This window comes from Medicago truncatula, chromosome 8, assembly GCF_003473485.1.
Source record: "Medicago truncatula cultivar Jemalong A17 chromosome 8, MtrunA17r5.0-ANR, whole genome shotgun sequence".
Lineage (NCBI taxonomy): Eukaryota > Viridiplantae > Streptophyta > Magnoliopsida > Fabales > Fabaceae > Medicago > Medicago truncatula.
Genome location: NC_053049.1, coordinates 19172978 through 19189600, shown reverse-complemented (window position 1 = coordinate 19189600; position 16623 = coordinate 19172978). Strand labels below are relative to the sequence as shown.

Here is a 16623-nt window from a genome sequence, read left to right as displayed (position 1 = left end):
TCTCCCATGCCTATGTGTACTTGTCCTTATCCATGCCGTTGTGAATCCATGCGTACTGCTCGCAATTTTAGAATGGAAGATCAAGTGATTCAATTTCTCACTGGTTTGAATGACAATTTTTCAGTTGTGAAGACTCAAGTTCTTCTCATGGATCCTCTTCCATCCATAAACAAAGTGTATTCTATGGTGGTTCAGGAAGAAAGCAAAAATACTGCACCTACTTCACATGTTTATACTGAAGATTCTAGTATTTTGGTTAATGCTTCAGATGCAAGAAAACCTTTTATGCGTGGCAAATCATCTGGCGCTCCTCAATCGAAAAACAACTCTAGGTATTGCACCTTTTTCCATAGAAACAACCATATTGTGGATTATTGTTACCAAAAGCATGGTTATCCCAATGCGAATAAACCTGTTGCCTCTTCAAATGTTGTTAACTCTGAGCATGCTATGGATTCTACTACCTCTAGTGAAGGAAATTCTTCTATTTCCCAGACTGGTTTGACTTAAGAGCAATATGTTCATCTTGTATCTTTGCTTCAGCAACTACCTCTAACCCTGCTAGCACCAATCATGTTGCTACATCCTTCCCTTCTTCAATTGATCATATTTTCTATAGTCCTTACTTCATTCACTTAATTATGCACCCCTTTAGAGGTATACCCCAATTATATAAACACTACTAATGTGTGTGTTCCATCGGATGTGAGGCTTCCACAAATGTTCCAACAATAATAATAATAATAATAAGCCATCCAAACATAAAAAATGGTAGAGTTTCATGTGATCTATTACATATGTGAGCATGTGTCAGGATATAGCACCTATATAATTTGGAAAGCTTTCTAGATGATTTTCTTACAAAGAGATAGAAGAAGAGCTACTAACATGTTTTCAAATTTGAATTTTTTATTTTTTTTGCTGAAGGTGAATTTGTTGTGGTTCACAATGGAATCTAGTGGCACTCAAGAAGATCTTGATTTCTCAAGGGAAGTTCACGTTGAGTTGTGCACATTACATAAATGTCCTATTTTTTTAATAGGATTTTGTTCAACGAGAAATGTGAATATATGTATATTAGTCTATGAATATATAATATTTCCTTTAAGCTATTAACACAAAAAGTACAAACTTAATGTTGTACATTTGAAACACAATAATTTGAATGTTAAGAAATTAAATGGTACAATACAATTCAAATATACTAAAAATGGTTAATGGTTTCAAAATTAAACGGTACAATACAATTCAACTTGTTTTTTTAATAACATTGAGCGGTAACCATGAAACTTGTCTCATATGATTTAGAATTCTTTTGGATGAATTTTTTTTAAAAGAACAAACTACTCCAATTGTTAAAAATTAATAAAAATAATAAACTAATTATATTAAATGTTTTTAAATTAAACAATGTATATTAAGGATAATAGCGTTAAATATTTCAGTATTAGGTATCTTTTGTTTACAATAAAGACCAAGGTTTGAAACATGATTTTGTTTATAATAGTGATTAGATGAAGTATATTCTTCGTGTTATGCACATTTTCATGTCATAACCACTTGGCTTCAAACTCGATATACAACTTCAAAATTTACGTTTAAAAATTAATTTTCAACTATATATATTTAACAACCATCAAAATTGAATATAGAATTACAATATACAAGACAAGGCAAGCATGCATACCCCCAACTAATTTAATTTAGCAAGAAAATTGATGATAATTTGTGAAAGGTCCTCAAGGCTTGATTAGCATAGAGTTCAGCAATGGAGAGATATCAGTGGCCATTGAAGAGGAAATGAGCTTGTTGAATAACAGCTCCATGAATGTGTGGTAAGTGTTGACTTTCTAATGAAGAAGGTAACATCAAAAGTGTGGTAGTAATACAAAGATCTAAATGTATTAACATCTATGGAGAGGAGCCGGGTATAAGTCAGCTGTGCGATAGTGTATATCATCGTTATGCGGCAATGGTCCGTCCTGCATTGGTGAAAATGTAAGTACCAGAATGTTTGAAGATAAAAGATGATCATGTTACAAAGGAGTTATGTGGAGGAAAACAGTTACAAGTAAGGAAGATCATAGAAAACCAATTGTACAATGCAGACTCATAATTTGCATTAGAAAACCAATTGTCAATGGCATAATTACACTCACAATCCCAAAAAAAACAAGCAAATAACCGAATCAACAATCATTTTCAACCCCTCAAAAAATGAATGAACAAAGCAATGGCTTGATTTGGGCTTATCGTCGAAAATATCAGCATATGTATTTTTGTTGCACCAAAATATAACAATGCCGAATGGTTATCCATTTAAATAAACCTTAAGATACTCAAATAAATAAATGGTGAAAGTACCTCTTCGCAGTCTACTTGGAATGGCTTCACAAAGTCGTCAAACATTACTGGAGACAGTTGTTTCATTTTTTCTTCAACCTCCTGTCGAAACATAGCTTTCATAAGAGAAAAGGATAGAAAAAGAAGTGATATAATAAGGCCAAAAGCATCAAACTATAACTGAAGGGAAAAATAGGCTTTGATTTGGTCATAAGTTTGATTATTGGCACTCCCTTTTTCATAACTACATTTAAATTTACACCTGAGGTAAAGTAGGAATATGCATAATTCTCAAGCCTCCATTGAACATCTTATAAAACAATTGTTTATTTTAAACCCTTTCGGATAGCTTAGTGTTTTTTGGTCGTGTCCGGGGTTTGAAACCCGGACCATGCATATATTATGCATTATCCCTACCAACTGAGCTAAGCTCACAAGGACGAGTAGTTTAGTGTTTAACATAAAGGAAACATAACTTACAAATCCAGTTATTCTTGACTTCTCCAATAGTTCTCTTGCAACCATGTCCACGATGTGCTTATTGTCCCTCAAAGCATTCATTGCAAGTTCTTCGGTTTCTTCAATGTACTGTCACGGCATATCAAAAACTTCAAACCATTGTTTATGTAATAAGAAATAATTGACGTATGGGGATCACATAAGTGTTCCAATTACATGCATGATAATATTTGTGTCAACATCTTATAACTAACACCATTTGCATAGAGCACGAGGCTTTATTAGATTCAAGAATGAAGAATTTGAAAAAGAGTAAATAGAAATAGAGTAAATAAATATTACCCTTGTCAACTCCCTTGTAAAGAGCTCAGATAACTCCACTGACATCTTTGTAGGAACTACTTGAGGATCATCCCACTAATCATGATTGTAAAATAAAATCAAACGTTAATTTGAGTTCACAGAACAACAAAGAGTGGTAAACACGGAACAAATTTCTGTTTCAAAAAGGGATTTACTCTATATTTTATCAAATCATCATCTGAAGCATCTGGTTGATCAGCTAAGCCAACCCTTTTAGTTAAACCTATTAACCCCAACCGTTTATTTTGAGGGCTGATTACCATCTCCCGAGCAATCTGAAATTAAATTTAAGAGAAAGAAGTGAACTGATTAAATCCATCTTGCGTATATTACAAATGCATTTACATACCATGATTAAAAATTAATTTCATTTGATACATTTGCAACTTTAATTATTTACTTGAGGTAAACAAACATATCTTAAAACAACTGTAAAGCCTATTTTGCACAAATGGATTAGGTCTTGCACCATACATAAGCTTTTCTACACCATTAGATGAATAAGTCCCACCATATTTATGATACACCCTCTACACCAAATCATCTCCCTCTTCCTCCTCCCAAACAATCCCACCATCTTCCACTAAATTTTATCCTACACCCTTTCTTCCTCCCATAACTACACCTCTTTTTTCCATATTTTTGAGTCATCGGTTTTTATTTGCTGTTGATTACCCTCTTTTCTAAGCAAAACGAAGATCTCAAATGTTTTATCATGATGGCCTTGGGTGTAGTCGTCATTGAGGTTTGATGATTATGTTGGAAGCATTGAAGTGGACAACCACGCTGGATAAACCCATATATATGGTGATTGGCATTTTGTAAAACAAACCAATACTTATGATAAATTTTCTTTCTAGATGTGGTGATTGGTTTTTTGTTTCCCCGAAATTCCAATTGTTGGTTCATCTGCCAAAATGATAAATCACAAATTGCCACTGGTAAAATTGTAGCGTAAGCTGGGTCTTAGGGTAAGAGAGAGGGGGATTGTTATCTTTTGGTGGAATTTTTTTATCTAAGGGTTGAAAAAGGTCTTGCAAGGTGCAAAACCTATCCAATTGATACAACATATAATGAGCCATAGTGTTTACCTTTGTTATCTTTTCAAGATCATCCCTTCCTCCATCAGTAATATCCTCGCCAAATATAACATGTTCAGCACATCGACCACCATGAGCCACTACCATTTGCATCTTCAAGTAACCAAAAGTTGTATAACCTTGGTCTACCATATCTTCTCGAGGATTGAAAACAGATATTGCAGTTTCCTGCTTAATTCAAACAGAAGTTCAAACAAAGCCATGAAAACAGTAATCAAATACCGTAACATTGTGTATTGCTATGACCAGATATCTAATCATACCTTACCACCGGGCAGGAGCTGTGAAAATGCATGCAAATCAAACCTAGGAAACAAGTGAGCAAGCACAATATGACCGGCTTCATGTACAGCAAGCAGTCTCTTTTTTTCAAAAGATACCTATAGCACAGCAAAATAAATCAATGCATAATTTTTCACTATGTCAAGTCCACAGTCAAAATAACTAACAAAGATAGACATACTCTTTCTTCAGACTTCTTCTGCTCATCCTCAGTGATAAGGACACCCATACCCTCAAGCAGTTGTTTATCTAATACATCAGTAATGTCTTGCTGGAATATTTTTGGATGCCCATTTCTCACCTGAAACCAACAACTTTGTATGATTAGTAATTTAAAAGGAAACATAAACGCTATAATTTTAATTTCATGTTTCGTCGTAGATTACTTCCAAATTAACAATTTCAAAATGTTTTCCTTGCCAAAATGAATGTAAAATACTGAAAGTGTTATGCAAAGATTTCTAGTCACGCAGATGAGATGGCATATACATAACTACCATGTAATTGAAATTCCGAACTGTATTTTTAAAATTATTCAGAAGATGTATATTTTTTCATTTATAAAAAATTAAGTAATCCTGAGAAACATCTTAGTTAAAAGAGACTAAGAAATAGTGCAAGGGCGGCAATAAATTGTGAAGTGAAGATATAAGAGAGCAGTTTTATGCAAAAATATGCTATTGGTCAAAAAAAGTGTACTGGAAATTATAGCAGCAGCTCTATGAAGAAAAGAAGTTTTGCATGTAGGTTCCAACTCAATATAAACAGGGTGAATCATCCACTCACAATTCTGTTGTCAGCAAAGAATATATTGTACCAGTTAACAAAAGAAGGTCACCTTGTTGTACCAGTTAACAAAAAGGTCATTGAAAGAAGACAAGAGAGCAAAAATAGAAGGTTAAATATATTGATCGAAGACATGTATATGTTTTTTATTCCAAAGAATAGTGTTTTTTTTCCTTCCAAGTTCTACCCACTTATATTTTTATTTTCATTATTAACATTTAAAAAGTGTGTCTATGGTCCCTCACTGTGGACTAAAAGTATATCATTTTTGTATTTGCATTTATTAGAACTAAGAATGAACAAAATTCAAATAGAATACTGGTAAAACTTATATTGCAGCATAAACTTACCGACATTATTGCTGCTTCATTGACAAGGTTTCTTATATCTGCTCCAGAGAATCCAACAGTGCGGAAGACAAGCTGTTCAGGGGCAGAGAAAGAGGAGTCAGGAAAAAAAGATCAGGTACTGTTGTTTGTTACTATTGTATGGATAATTCGTGTATGGTCACAAAAGCAAATATAAATCTCATGGGCACACTGCCCAAATATTAATTCTACCAAATTGCTTAAAGGTCAATTTATTGAATATTAATTCTTATAAATCTCTTAGGCACACTCACAAAATATCCGATAGAAAGCACTGCATGTGATATCCAGAAACTTATTCGAAACTAAACTTTCTACTGTATATACTACACTATTGCTGAACGCAAACATCTTTTAACAGCCCTTTTTATTTTATTTTGAATGGAGGATACCTACCTTAAGCATGCTTACCTTGTAATATTTTTCATAAAGTACGTAACCTAACTCTAATTTATACTTCGTTTTCTTTTAATTAACTAGTCTATTTTTATGGACTTTGTTGAACATAAATCTCGATCGTCATAGTATAGGAATATTGTATAGGCAATATTGTATCGTATCACATCATGTGAATAGGAATTGTTAAAGAGCCACACATCGGTTGAGAGATGGCCTGAATATTGTTTATAAGTGGGGGCAATCCTCACCTCACAAGCTGATTTTGTGAGGTTGTGTTAGGCCCAACCACCATTTCTAAGAGGAATAATATCTCCTATATTTTTTATTTATTTATTGCCTTGAGCCTATATAAAAACCAACTCCGTTGTGTAGTTGAGACACATGGTTTCACAATGTTATGCCTCTATTGTCTTTTATACAACAGACTTAAGTACTCCTCTAAATGATGATGTGTTTATTTAGAAAAGATAAGAAATCAACTGAGTTCAATTCAGAGAGGAAGAGAGATAGCGGTGAACCAAATATACAGATAACACATATACCTTCGTGAAATTCACATCCTCACCAAGTTGCTTTCCAGAACTATGAACATCAAAAATTTTGATTCTTTGTTCTGCATCAGGCAAACCAATGTATAGACGACGATCAATTCGTCCAGGTCTAACAAAGTCAAGATCTAACTCATCTGCTCTATTTGTGGCACAGATAAATATGACCGCTTGTCTGAGGGATACACGGTCAATACCGGTTTTTTCCTTCCTAAAGACAAGTACAAAAGTCATTAACAAGAAGATATAATCAAGATAAAAAATTGTGCTTAAAATGGATCTTTGTACGAAATGATAAGACGGAAATACAGGAAATTAAGATGACATCACATATACAGGGTGGATTAACTAGTTGCCAAATGGATGTTTCTTCGACACATAGACCTTCAAGAGTTACTTAAAATGGTAACAGCTATGAGAAGTATGTAATACCATAGGCAAAAAAAACCAAATAGGGTGTAACAACATCTACAAGGATTAAATCTTCATGATATTATAAAATACCAATTCTATTTTCCAGGTTTAACAAGGAAAACAAAATGAACTTTTTTAGAGAACAAAATGAACGTAACTAATAGTAATAGAAAAATAGTCAGAAATCTTGTTGGAGGCGCCATCACATGCGCGGAGGTTTTTTGAAAATGATGACACTTGAATTTGGTAGTGTGTTTGCAAGCGGTTCAGCAGGCCTCTGAACCTGAATCTTCAATGTAAGGTAGGCCAGGAGATTCTCATAGGAAAAAAAATCCAGCAATAGAAGGGGTAGAGAACAAATCGGTAAGTTGTAACAAGGTGGAAACCAAAAAGGAATCACGGTTGCTGAAAAATTGTCATCAGAGAATAGTGGGTCCTCCAGGTAGGCACAGTTTTTACGATTTCCTATGTCAGGTTGAAGATACCATGTTCAATGAGATAAAATAAAGGCACGTGTGTCGAAAGTGTGACTCTCAACTACAAATCAGAGTTTGTTTTATATAGACTTGCAGCAATAGCAATTACAAAATAAAATATTGGAGATTTATTCCTATTTACATATTATGATATGACTATATTAAATCCATACAATAATTACAAATTTCAAAACATAGTAATAACTTACTCTCCATCAAGCTGTGTAATAAGAGCCTCAAAAGTTGCCTTTCTACGTGGATCCTTCCTAGTATGTCTTCCAGCAATGGCATCTATTTCATCCACAAATACAAAACAAGGTGCCTACCGAAAGAAAAAGAAAGAAAAAAAAAGTATATTTATAATCTATCTTGCTCAAAACAGCACTCATTGAATGAAATGACAAGAGCTTAGAGTGTTAGGCATTATATATGTTGAGGGGAGTAAAGTGTCAAATTCATTTTCCTATTGATGCAATATTTAATTACAACTTATATTTAGGGATATTTACAATAGTCAACATTACCATTTTCTGGCACAAGGCTTTAGTGGGATGGACTCGGGGCAAACAGTTAAAAAATATGTATTCATATTTTCGAAAAACATGAGCATAAGATCTTTCATTTATCAGACAAGAAAAAAAAAACATTTAAGTTTCATTTATCAGACAAAAAAAAAACTCAACATGAGCATCTCTAAACAAGATTAAGCAAAAACAAAATAAATGAAAAGACCATCATTGTCTTTTGAAATTGCATTTGTATTAGAAGTGGCAAGTGCTTAGTTTCTTACATTTCTCCTAGCAAGGGAGAACATCTTATTAATCTTAGCTGCTCCACTCTTTTCACTATCTGTGAACTCAGCGCCAGAAGCAAAAACAAATGGCAATCCACTTTGTTTTGCAAGTGTCCTTGCAAAAAGTGTTTTTCCTGTTCCTGGAGGTCCAGAGAGTAGAACACCCTGCATGTGTTTGTTCATTAAACAACTTATCTAGTATTGTACATCACTTCAAAAAATTGTCGACAATGATTGACCATGCAAAGATCAAATATTTTACCCGAACAAACTTCACATCCCTTTCATAGAACTGCATAGGATTTCTCATATATATCATCAACTCATCAAGCAGATCCCAAACATCACCTCCCAACACAACTTCCTTGGACATAGATTTTGTTTCACCAACATCTCCAACTGGCTGACAAACATTAAAATAAATTAGTAATGGAACATTTATAGAACCAGATACTGAATTTAAATTTGGATTTCGTGCATCAGCCTTTAAAACTTAGGGGGGCAACAGTATTAATACAGAAATTGAAGTAAAAAATATGTATCTTGCCAACAGAAAAGAACACTACATTAATACATAAATTGAAGTAAATATGTATCTCTTTCTAATCTTAAACATGCGTTTCTTTTTCCACTAAAAACACTCTTCTGGACATGAAACCACGGTACATTGATAGTACTTAAAAATATATTTTAAATGGCTAAGATGAACAAACAAGGGACACATTTTATGAAGAAAAAAAACAACTAAATGCTATAATTTTGATTTGTGATCTATTCCGTAAAGTTTAATAGGTTTCAAAAGCTTACCAGAATGAAATTTTCAGCATAAGCCATATCGAAGAGTTGATTATACTTCTTGTAAAGAAAACGACTGGAAGTGAGGTGCAGAATGGCCAAAGACTGCTTCATAAGAATTAGAATTAGTATTCCAGGTAAAAATGCAATCGCAACCTTCAAAAAATAATGGATTTGTTGCTTTTGAAGGAGATCTACTTCCACTCCAGAACTCGAAATAATCTCAAAAAGATAAGGATCAAGAGGAATATCAACCTACAGAGAAGAATCGTGTTACAACATATTCTTTATAGATTTGATATTTCTAATCAGCAGTATCAACTTGTAAGTAACTTACAACATATTCCAATGGGAAGCCTTCTTTCATTGTCACGTATAATCTTTTCATGTCTTCGGTAAAGATAACAGCTTCTACCTGTCCAAAAGAATATTGCTTAGCAATTGTCTCCTAACCTAACTTGTTGAAAACTTTGTGCATAAGACTTAACTAGATATAGGATTCATATGTTTGTTAGAAAACAGGAACATTGCACCTCAACTTTCAAATGTATAGTCAAATTCATTATAATTACTAATGTGACTTAAAATCCTAAGAGTTTACTGTGGCAGAGTTACTTGGTTCGTGCAGCCTATGGTGTCTATTAGTTTCATATTGTTGAGCTTGAGCTGTGTAACAGGATTCGGTTATGACAGAATCCAGACATCACCTGCAGATATTGGTGGATACATAGCTAAGAAGTATCAGAATTATTCTTTTTACTTTTTAAAAAATATTTCACCTGATACATATGAGATACTTCATGGATACAATCGGATATGTATCCTATGAAAGATAAGGGTATAAGATGAGACTAGGTTGGTGGAGTTGTTTCTTGATGAACCAAACTTACAAGTCATGCTTTTTATGAATGATGGTAATGGGGACAAGAGACTGAATCAATTAGAAATATACAAGATTTGTTTTGAGTTTTTTTAATAATGCTTTTGTTGATATCTTAATGTAGGGATTAAAATATATAATGATTATATGAAAACTCTACAATTTGTGTTTTGATCACAAGTATTGTTTTTTATAAATTTATGTAAATGAAGAATGATCAATGCATCTTTCTATTGCATGTTTGGTCCCTTATGTTTATTTTAGGTTTCATGTTGGTCCCTTATGTTTTAAAAGTTTCAAGTTGGTCTCTTGTGTTTTAAAAGTTTCAAGTTGGTCCCAAACGTTACTTTCATTGGAATAAGTTAGTTCCTCTGTCACTTGGCCATTTAGAGATCTGGGTTGAGAATACGAGTGTGCAAATATAACATAATTACAAAATCAGTTTTAAAACAATTTTTCTTTTATTTTTATTAAACTCAATATTATATGGCAGAAAGTACCAACTTGTTTCAAGGTGAGTAACATTTTGAACCAATTTGAAACTTTTATAACATAAGGGACCAACTTAAAAGTTTTAAAACAAAAGGGACCAACTTAAAACTTAAAATAAACATAAGAGACCAAACATGCAATTAAGCCTAATTACTATTTATAAAACGTATCTAGGCCATATTGTATCCTAAATTTTAAAAATTCTCGCGAATCTGCGTATCTGTATTGCATCATATCGCACCCATACTGTATATCCAGACTTTGTTTAAACCTAAGACCACTTTCACTATTGAAACCTTCTTGTTCATTGCCCCCACATAGGTACATCTTATGATACTCACTAACTACGGTTCTTATGTAGTTAATTGCTGTAAATATGATATATGATTAGCCCTTGATCAGCTCATGTGCCTAGTATAAATATAACCGGATCCATGTACATACACCATTTCTCTAAAACCTTTTCTGTTTCAAAGACTTCCTATCTACCCATGGTAGTGATGATATAGTGTTTCTTACATGAAGAAAATAATGATTAGTCATATGAATTAATCCTTTCCCAATTCATCAGTTCACCTAAGTATTATAGAGGTTGTATTATATAGTTCAATCCATGTTTTTCATATACTCAAACTTGAACGAATGTATACCTAAAAGCCTAAGATTTTAATTCACTTTCTTATTACTTTGTACATGTCATATACTCATGCATGGTAACTACCGACCCTCACCACCATTAGACTTGAACTAACTCTAATTGCATGCATACTACTTGGAAACTAAGAGGACCAAATTATACACAACAGCCTATTCATACTGTTTGGTCAGATGATATATAAATATTCTTGTAAGGAAAGAGAATATAAAGGGCAATAGAATTATATACACAAACCCACCTCCGAACTATCAAGTTTGTCAAGAAAGTAATTATAAGGAAGTTTAGGACGATATCTCCACCATCTCTTAGCTATCCACAGAGCCCTTGTTCCCTGAGTGGTTCTCACCTTTTCTACAACTTCTTTGCGAAGACTATTTTCAACCTCTTTCATGTCAAAATCAACCTCATATTTGGCATTTAAGGAATTTAATTGCTCAACAAGACGTTCTTTTCCAAGGATTTCCCTCCATTTATGAAGTCTCTCACGCCATGTGCCCTCAGTTTGAACTTCGCCTGCTTTGGAACATGAAAATGTACTTCATTAAGAATTTAAAAAAAAAATCCAATTCCCAATAGAATTGCTGTATTTGTATTATGACCATAACCATCCTAGTGATATGTAAGTAACCTCAGTAAGAAGAAATTTAGAAGGGATACATGCAAATCCTGACAAAGAGAGGACTAGGTCAACCTCAAAGATAAGGTCATTAACGGTACTCCAATCCAAAAGACCCTATCTCACATGGTGGATTCATCTAAATGGATCAAATGAAGTTAAGGAAGTTCTACATTTTGGTAACCTAAGACAATTGTGCAAATGTAAATTGATATTGCAGTTCATTCAGGAAAATTGCATTATCAAGTAATCAAATAATATTTTTGACACAGATATAATCATCATGGTTTACAACTAGAACTTCCCACAAAACAAGGTTTAATGACCTTTTCTACGGTTATTCCAATTTTAAAATTATGTGGCAAGTCAGCGGAGTTGATTGTATAGTCTCGAAAGAAGTTTGTTAAATACCAGTTTATGTTTTGTATGTGAAATCAAACTACAAGAAAGACGATGATAGTCCAGTACTTGCAGCATACACTTTTATCGGTATCATCTTATCTTAATACAGAGGACACGAGGAAATAAATTGTTATCAGTAATTTTTTTTTTGAGGGAAAATTGTTATCAGTAATGAAGTTGTGCAATATTACATCTCTAAGTCATAATAACAACTTCTCTATATATCCAAAATGAAAAACACAGATCATGAGACAAAGTAAAAAAATAAAATAATAATAATATAAAAAATGAAAGAGTAAAAATTGTATAAATTAAAGAGAACCTGAGATGGCCAGGTCTTTGGTTAATTCGTTCTTCTCTTCACTGTTTAACCTTTCTTCATCCCCAACAATTTGTTTTACATGTTCATCAGAAGATTCCTGATCATTCTCCCATGCATCCTCTCCAACAAAAGTGGAATCATGAACAAGTGTTCCATCAGGTCTTTCAATAAACTTTTTAATTTTCAGGCCTTTTGGCATTGTCTTCCTCCACACGACCTTCTTGAATCTACAATTAAATGATGAAAACCTTGGTTAAATGCATACAACACATTAAATGATTCAGTACATGAAATTGATTTCAATTTAGTATTCAGATAGGTCAGCAATTGTTTGAACAGTGGCGAGAAGCTTTTGGGGGTTTTAAGGGCAATGTCAAAATTATACGCAAGAAAATTCACAGATAATGATTTATAAGTACTAGCATCATTAATGTTGTAGTATTGTTTAGTTCATGGAGAAGTTGTGGTCATAGCTTTAAATTAAATTACAGTTGAGGTTACATACTAGATTTTTGGTCACTGTAATTGTAACTGCTGCAGGGAGCAAATACAATGCCAGTTACTGTCAAAACAGCTTCGAAATTTTTCAAGCTTCTGGCCATGAAATTTTATTTTTGAAATAAAAAATACAGCATTATTTCTATAAGCTGGTGCAGTCGCCGCAAATACATAGTGGATGATTTTTTTGAGGATATTTGAAACCCCCCACAATTCGACATGATGCCAAATGCCATGCCTCAACTACTATTTTTTTACAGGAAAATGTTATTATAAGTAAATTAGTGGTTATGTTAGTTTCCAGTGTTTGAACTCTAGACAAGCTGGTTATAACTCCTCGACTACTATTATGGCTGCATTAAATAGCACAGTCCTCAATTTGAAACCAAGGGTGTAAATACATCATCATTCATGAAATGTCAAGGCCAAGAAAATGGAACACTCAACATCAAGCATGTCTTGGTCAAATCAACAAGACAGCATGTAGTTCAAAGAGACGAGCTACCCACATTCTCTTTTGAACACTCTCTACTATTGTCTTGTTTTAGTAACTAGAACTCTATTGAGTAGGATTTAAGTAGTGAATGAATATTATACATTCCGAAAGAAGAAGAAAAAGTTCGATAAATGAACAACTTAATTTCTAAGAGAATTATAACCAACAATTTGATATGTCAAAAGTGTATATAACATATGAATGCCAAACATAATGAATAAACGAGGCTTGACTTACTTTCTGATGTTAGTCGGGGTTGGCGCGGGAATTAACACTTCCATGTAGGCTTCAGTCGACTCTTTCCTCTGGTGGTTTAGGAAAGGTGCTTGAATTGCTACAAATACTCCTCGACAAGCAAATGCTACAACAAATATATACAGAACTAAAGCACCGATTCGCCTAGGTTCCCAGTTCTTGACATTCTGGTATAAGAATAAACTACATTGTTTTAGTTCATATTTAAAAAGAAATAGATAATAACAAAAGTAACTGGAGCCAATTATACGAATAAAGCAAGTAATCCACTTCTGCCATGCTGATCCAACAGTTTATATAGCATCTCTTTCGGTCAAAACAAATTTATCAGGACACAAATGGTTCTAGGATAGAAAATACATAAATGCCAACAAAGTCGATCCCATTCATTAAACAAATGCAATGCTATCCTGTCCTATCAATCCTATCAGGTATGTAAAGAAAATGAGAGATATTATGTCCCTGTTTAAATAAACAGTTTAATTAAGTGTTTAGATCAGAAGCGTGAATCATACAAGAGCTTATGTATAAGCTACCTCTATAACAAAAGATAAAATCAAATCAAAAATAATTTATATAAGCTGTAAGCTGTTTTCATAAGCTATCCTAGAGAACTTGTTGAAATAAGTCGAAAACAGCCTATAAATATATCATAAGTTTCTTCCATAAGCTCTCTTAAACAGTCTCTTGAGTGCTTATGTCTATAGATAAGCTCAAATAATCTACTCCCACTCATCAAACAAATGCAATGCTATCCTATCATATCATATCCTGTCAAGTATGTAAAGCGATGTTGTCAAACACTAGAAGTGGAGAACTGCGGGTTCGAACCTGCACCCCCGAATGTCAAGTGTCCCTGCACCCTTTTACTATTTAAGTTGTACTTACGGAACTATAACTATCATTTTTCTAGTTTCACTTATAATTACAAAAATGTCACCTTATTTCCTATTCACATTTTCATGTTCAATACAACAGATACTGAAAATAAAATTTGTAACTATCGGTAAATTAACAGTCCCTAACAAGTAACAATTATACCAAAACTCAAACATCATCCCAATGAAAACGAAACAATCTTAACAAACCAAACACTAAATGGTCTGTTTGGATTGACTTATTTGAGTTTACCTAACGGCATGAGTTTTGTGAGAACTTACGAAAACAGCTTATGACCAATGTCTGGTCATAAGCTGTTTTCATCTTATTCTCATAAGTTCTCGAAGATAGCTTATTGAAACAGTTTACAGCATATACAATAACAATTTAACTTTCATTTATCTTTTGTTATATAACTAGCTTATACATACGCATTTGTGCTATAAGCTGCAAATAAGTTGCTTATCCAAGCACGGCCTAAATTCTATCTCGTATCACCTATGAATAAAACTAACAACAAAAGTAAAAATCTCATTACCTTCCAATTCTCGAACCGGTTCCAATCAACAAACTCATCCAAACTCGGAATTCTCAACTCACTTCCAACCTTCCTCACACCATCCACAAACTCACCAACCTTCCCAACCCCATCTCCCAAATCAACACCCGTCTCTTTCTTCACCATATCTCCAAATTTCACCAAAAACCGCCTCGAAGCGCGGTCCAATGACTCTGACCAAGATGACCCATCAGCTCCATTTGGGTCTGCTGTAGATGAAGCTCGAAGCTTGAGCTTTCTGCGATGGTTACTGAAGTGTAGAGTGAAAAAGTTAGGATTTTGAAGAGATGGGGTTAGTGGTGATGATGAAAGAAGAAATGGGTTTGAAGGGTTTGGAAATTTGAGAGCCATTGATGGATTTTTCTACATGGAGCAGGAGGTTCTTGGTTTCATTTCTGTAGTAAAGATGATTTTGGAATTTTGGGGTTTATGTTACGTTGAGGATGAAGGGGTTTATCCATCATCCTTTGTTTCATTTATTTATCTAATCATATAAAAAATGCAAAATTACATTTTTAATCATTTAACTTAATTTCAGATAACAGTTTGGTCTTTTACCTTTTTTTTTTTTTAATTTGGTCTTTTTGTCCATTTTCATATACATTTTCAAGTTTCAAATCTAAATTCTTATACAAACATAGACGAAGATCATAGATTTAAAGACTGAAGGACCATAAGAAAATAAAATCATGAATTTTAAGTTTAAAAACTCATGAAAATAGACAAAAAGGACCAAATTGAAATGAAAAAAAGATAAAGGACCATACTGTTATCTGAAATTAAGTTAAGGGACTAAATGTGTAATTTTGCCTATAAAAAATAATTAAATTGATAATATTTTAAAGGTTTAATAGCAGTTTTGACACTCTAAGTATCACAAGGTTGCGATTTTGGCATCTTAACAAAATAAAATCCAATTATCCAACCCCCTAAATACCGACCTTTTTGCAGTTTTGGCACCCCAGACCAATTTTGACCAAGTCAATGTACAAAAAAAAATTTAATTAAAAAATAATTTTTTTATTTTTTTAATATAAAAATAAAAAAGTTACACAAGTGGGGTCTACATCAGCATTGACTTGGTCAAAATTGGCATTGGAGGCCAAAACTACAAAAGGGAAATACTTAAGGGGCTGGATTGTATTTTATTTTGTTAGGAGGTCAAAATCTCAACTTTTTGATAATTAAGAGGCCAATACTGCTATTAAACCTATTTTAAAATGTTAAATGAAAATTATCTACAATTTTGGTTCCTAAATTTAAATCAATTCATGTGTATCATTTATATTTTTGGGTTAAATATGTTTTTTAATTCCTCTACAAAATTTCTTTCACTTTTAATCTCTTAAAAAATTTCAATTTCATTTCTTATTTTTTTAATGAAAATCTTTAGGAATGTTTAAAATATTATAAGAATATGTCCCAAAAATAATTCTAATT

At 33.0% G+C, this 16623-nt stretch overlaps 1 protein-coding gene across 2 annotated transcripts; it reads right to left on the bottom strand.

Moving 5' to 3' along the window:
• Positions 1–1480: 1480 nt before the first annotated feature.
• Positions 1481–15652, bottom strand: LOC11407282 (ATP-dependent zinc metalloprotease FTSH 12, chloroplastic). Of its 2 annotated transcripts, none has more exons than XM_024773624.2 (19): positions 15163–15652; positions 13728–13912; positions 12497–12723; positions 11395–11672; positions 9464–9541; positions 9139–9381; positions 8594–8734; positions 8329–8496; positions 7748–7860; positions 6643–6859; positions 5684–5755; positions 4729–4848; positions 4529–4645; positions 4257–4433; positions 3321–3440; positions 3145–3219; positions 2824–2931; positions 2365–2445; positions 1481–1982 (listed from the first exon to the last, which is right to left on the bottom strand). In XM_024773624.2, the coding sequence occupies exons 1-19, from the start codon at positions 15532–15534 to the stop codon at positions 1905–1907; spliced, it is 2970 nt and encodes a 989-aa protein (XP_024629392.1). In that variant the 5' UTR covers positions 15535–15652; the 3' UTR covers positions 1481–1904. The 2 variants fall into 2 exon arrangements, with proteins under 2 accessions (XP_024629392.1, XP_003628399.1); XM_003628351.4 differs by having other exon boundaries at positions 11395–11669.
• Positions 15653–16623: the final 971 nt, after the last annotated feature.

Coding starts and splice junctions, on each gene's coding strand:
- LOC11407282 (XM_024773624.2), bottom strand. CDS start 15,534: ATGGCTCTCAAATTTCCAAACCCTTCAAACCCATTTCTTCTTTCATCA. Junction 8,497..8,593: donor GGGATGTGAAGTTTGTTCGG/GTAAAATATTTG, acceptor AAACACATGCAG/GGTGTTCTACTCTCTGGACC. Junction 4,646..4,728: donor AGAAGAAGTCTGAAGAAAGA/GTATGTCTATCT, acceptor GCTGTGCTATAG/GTATCTTTTGAAAAAAAGAG.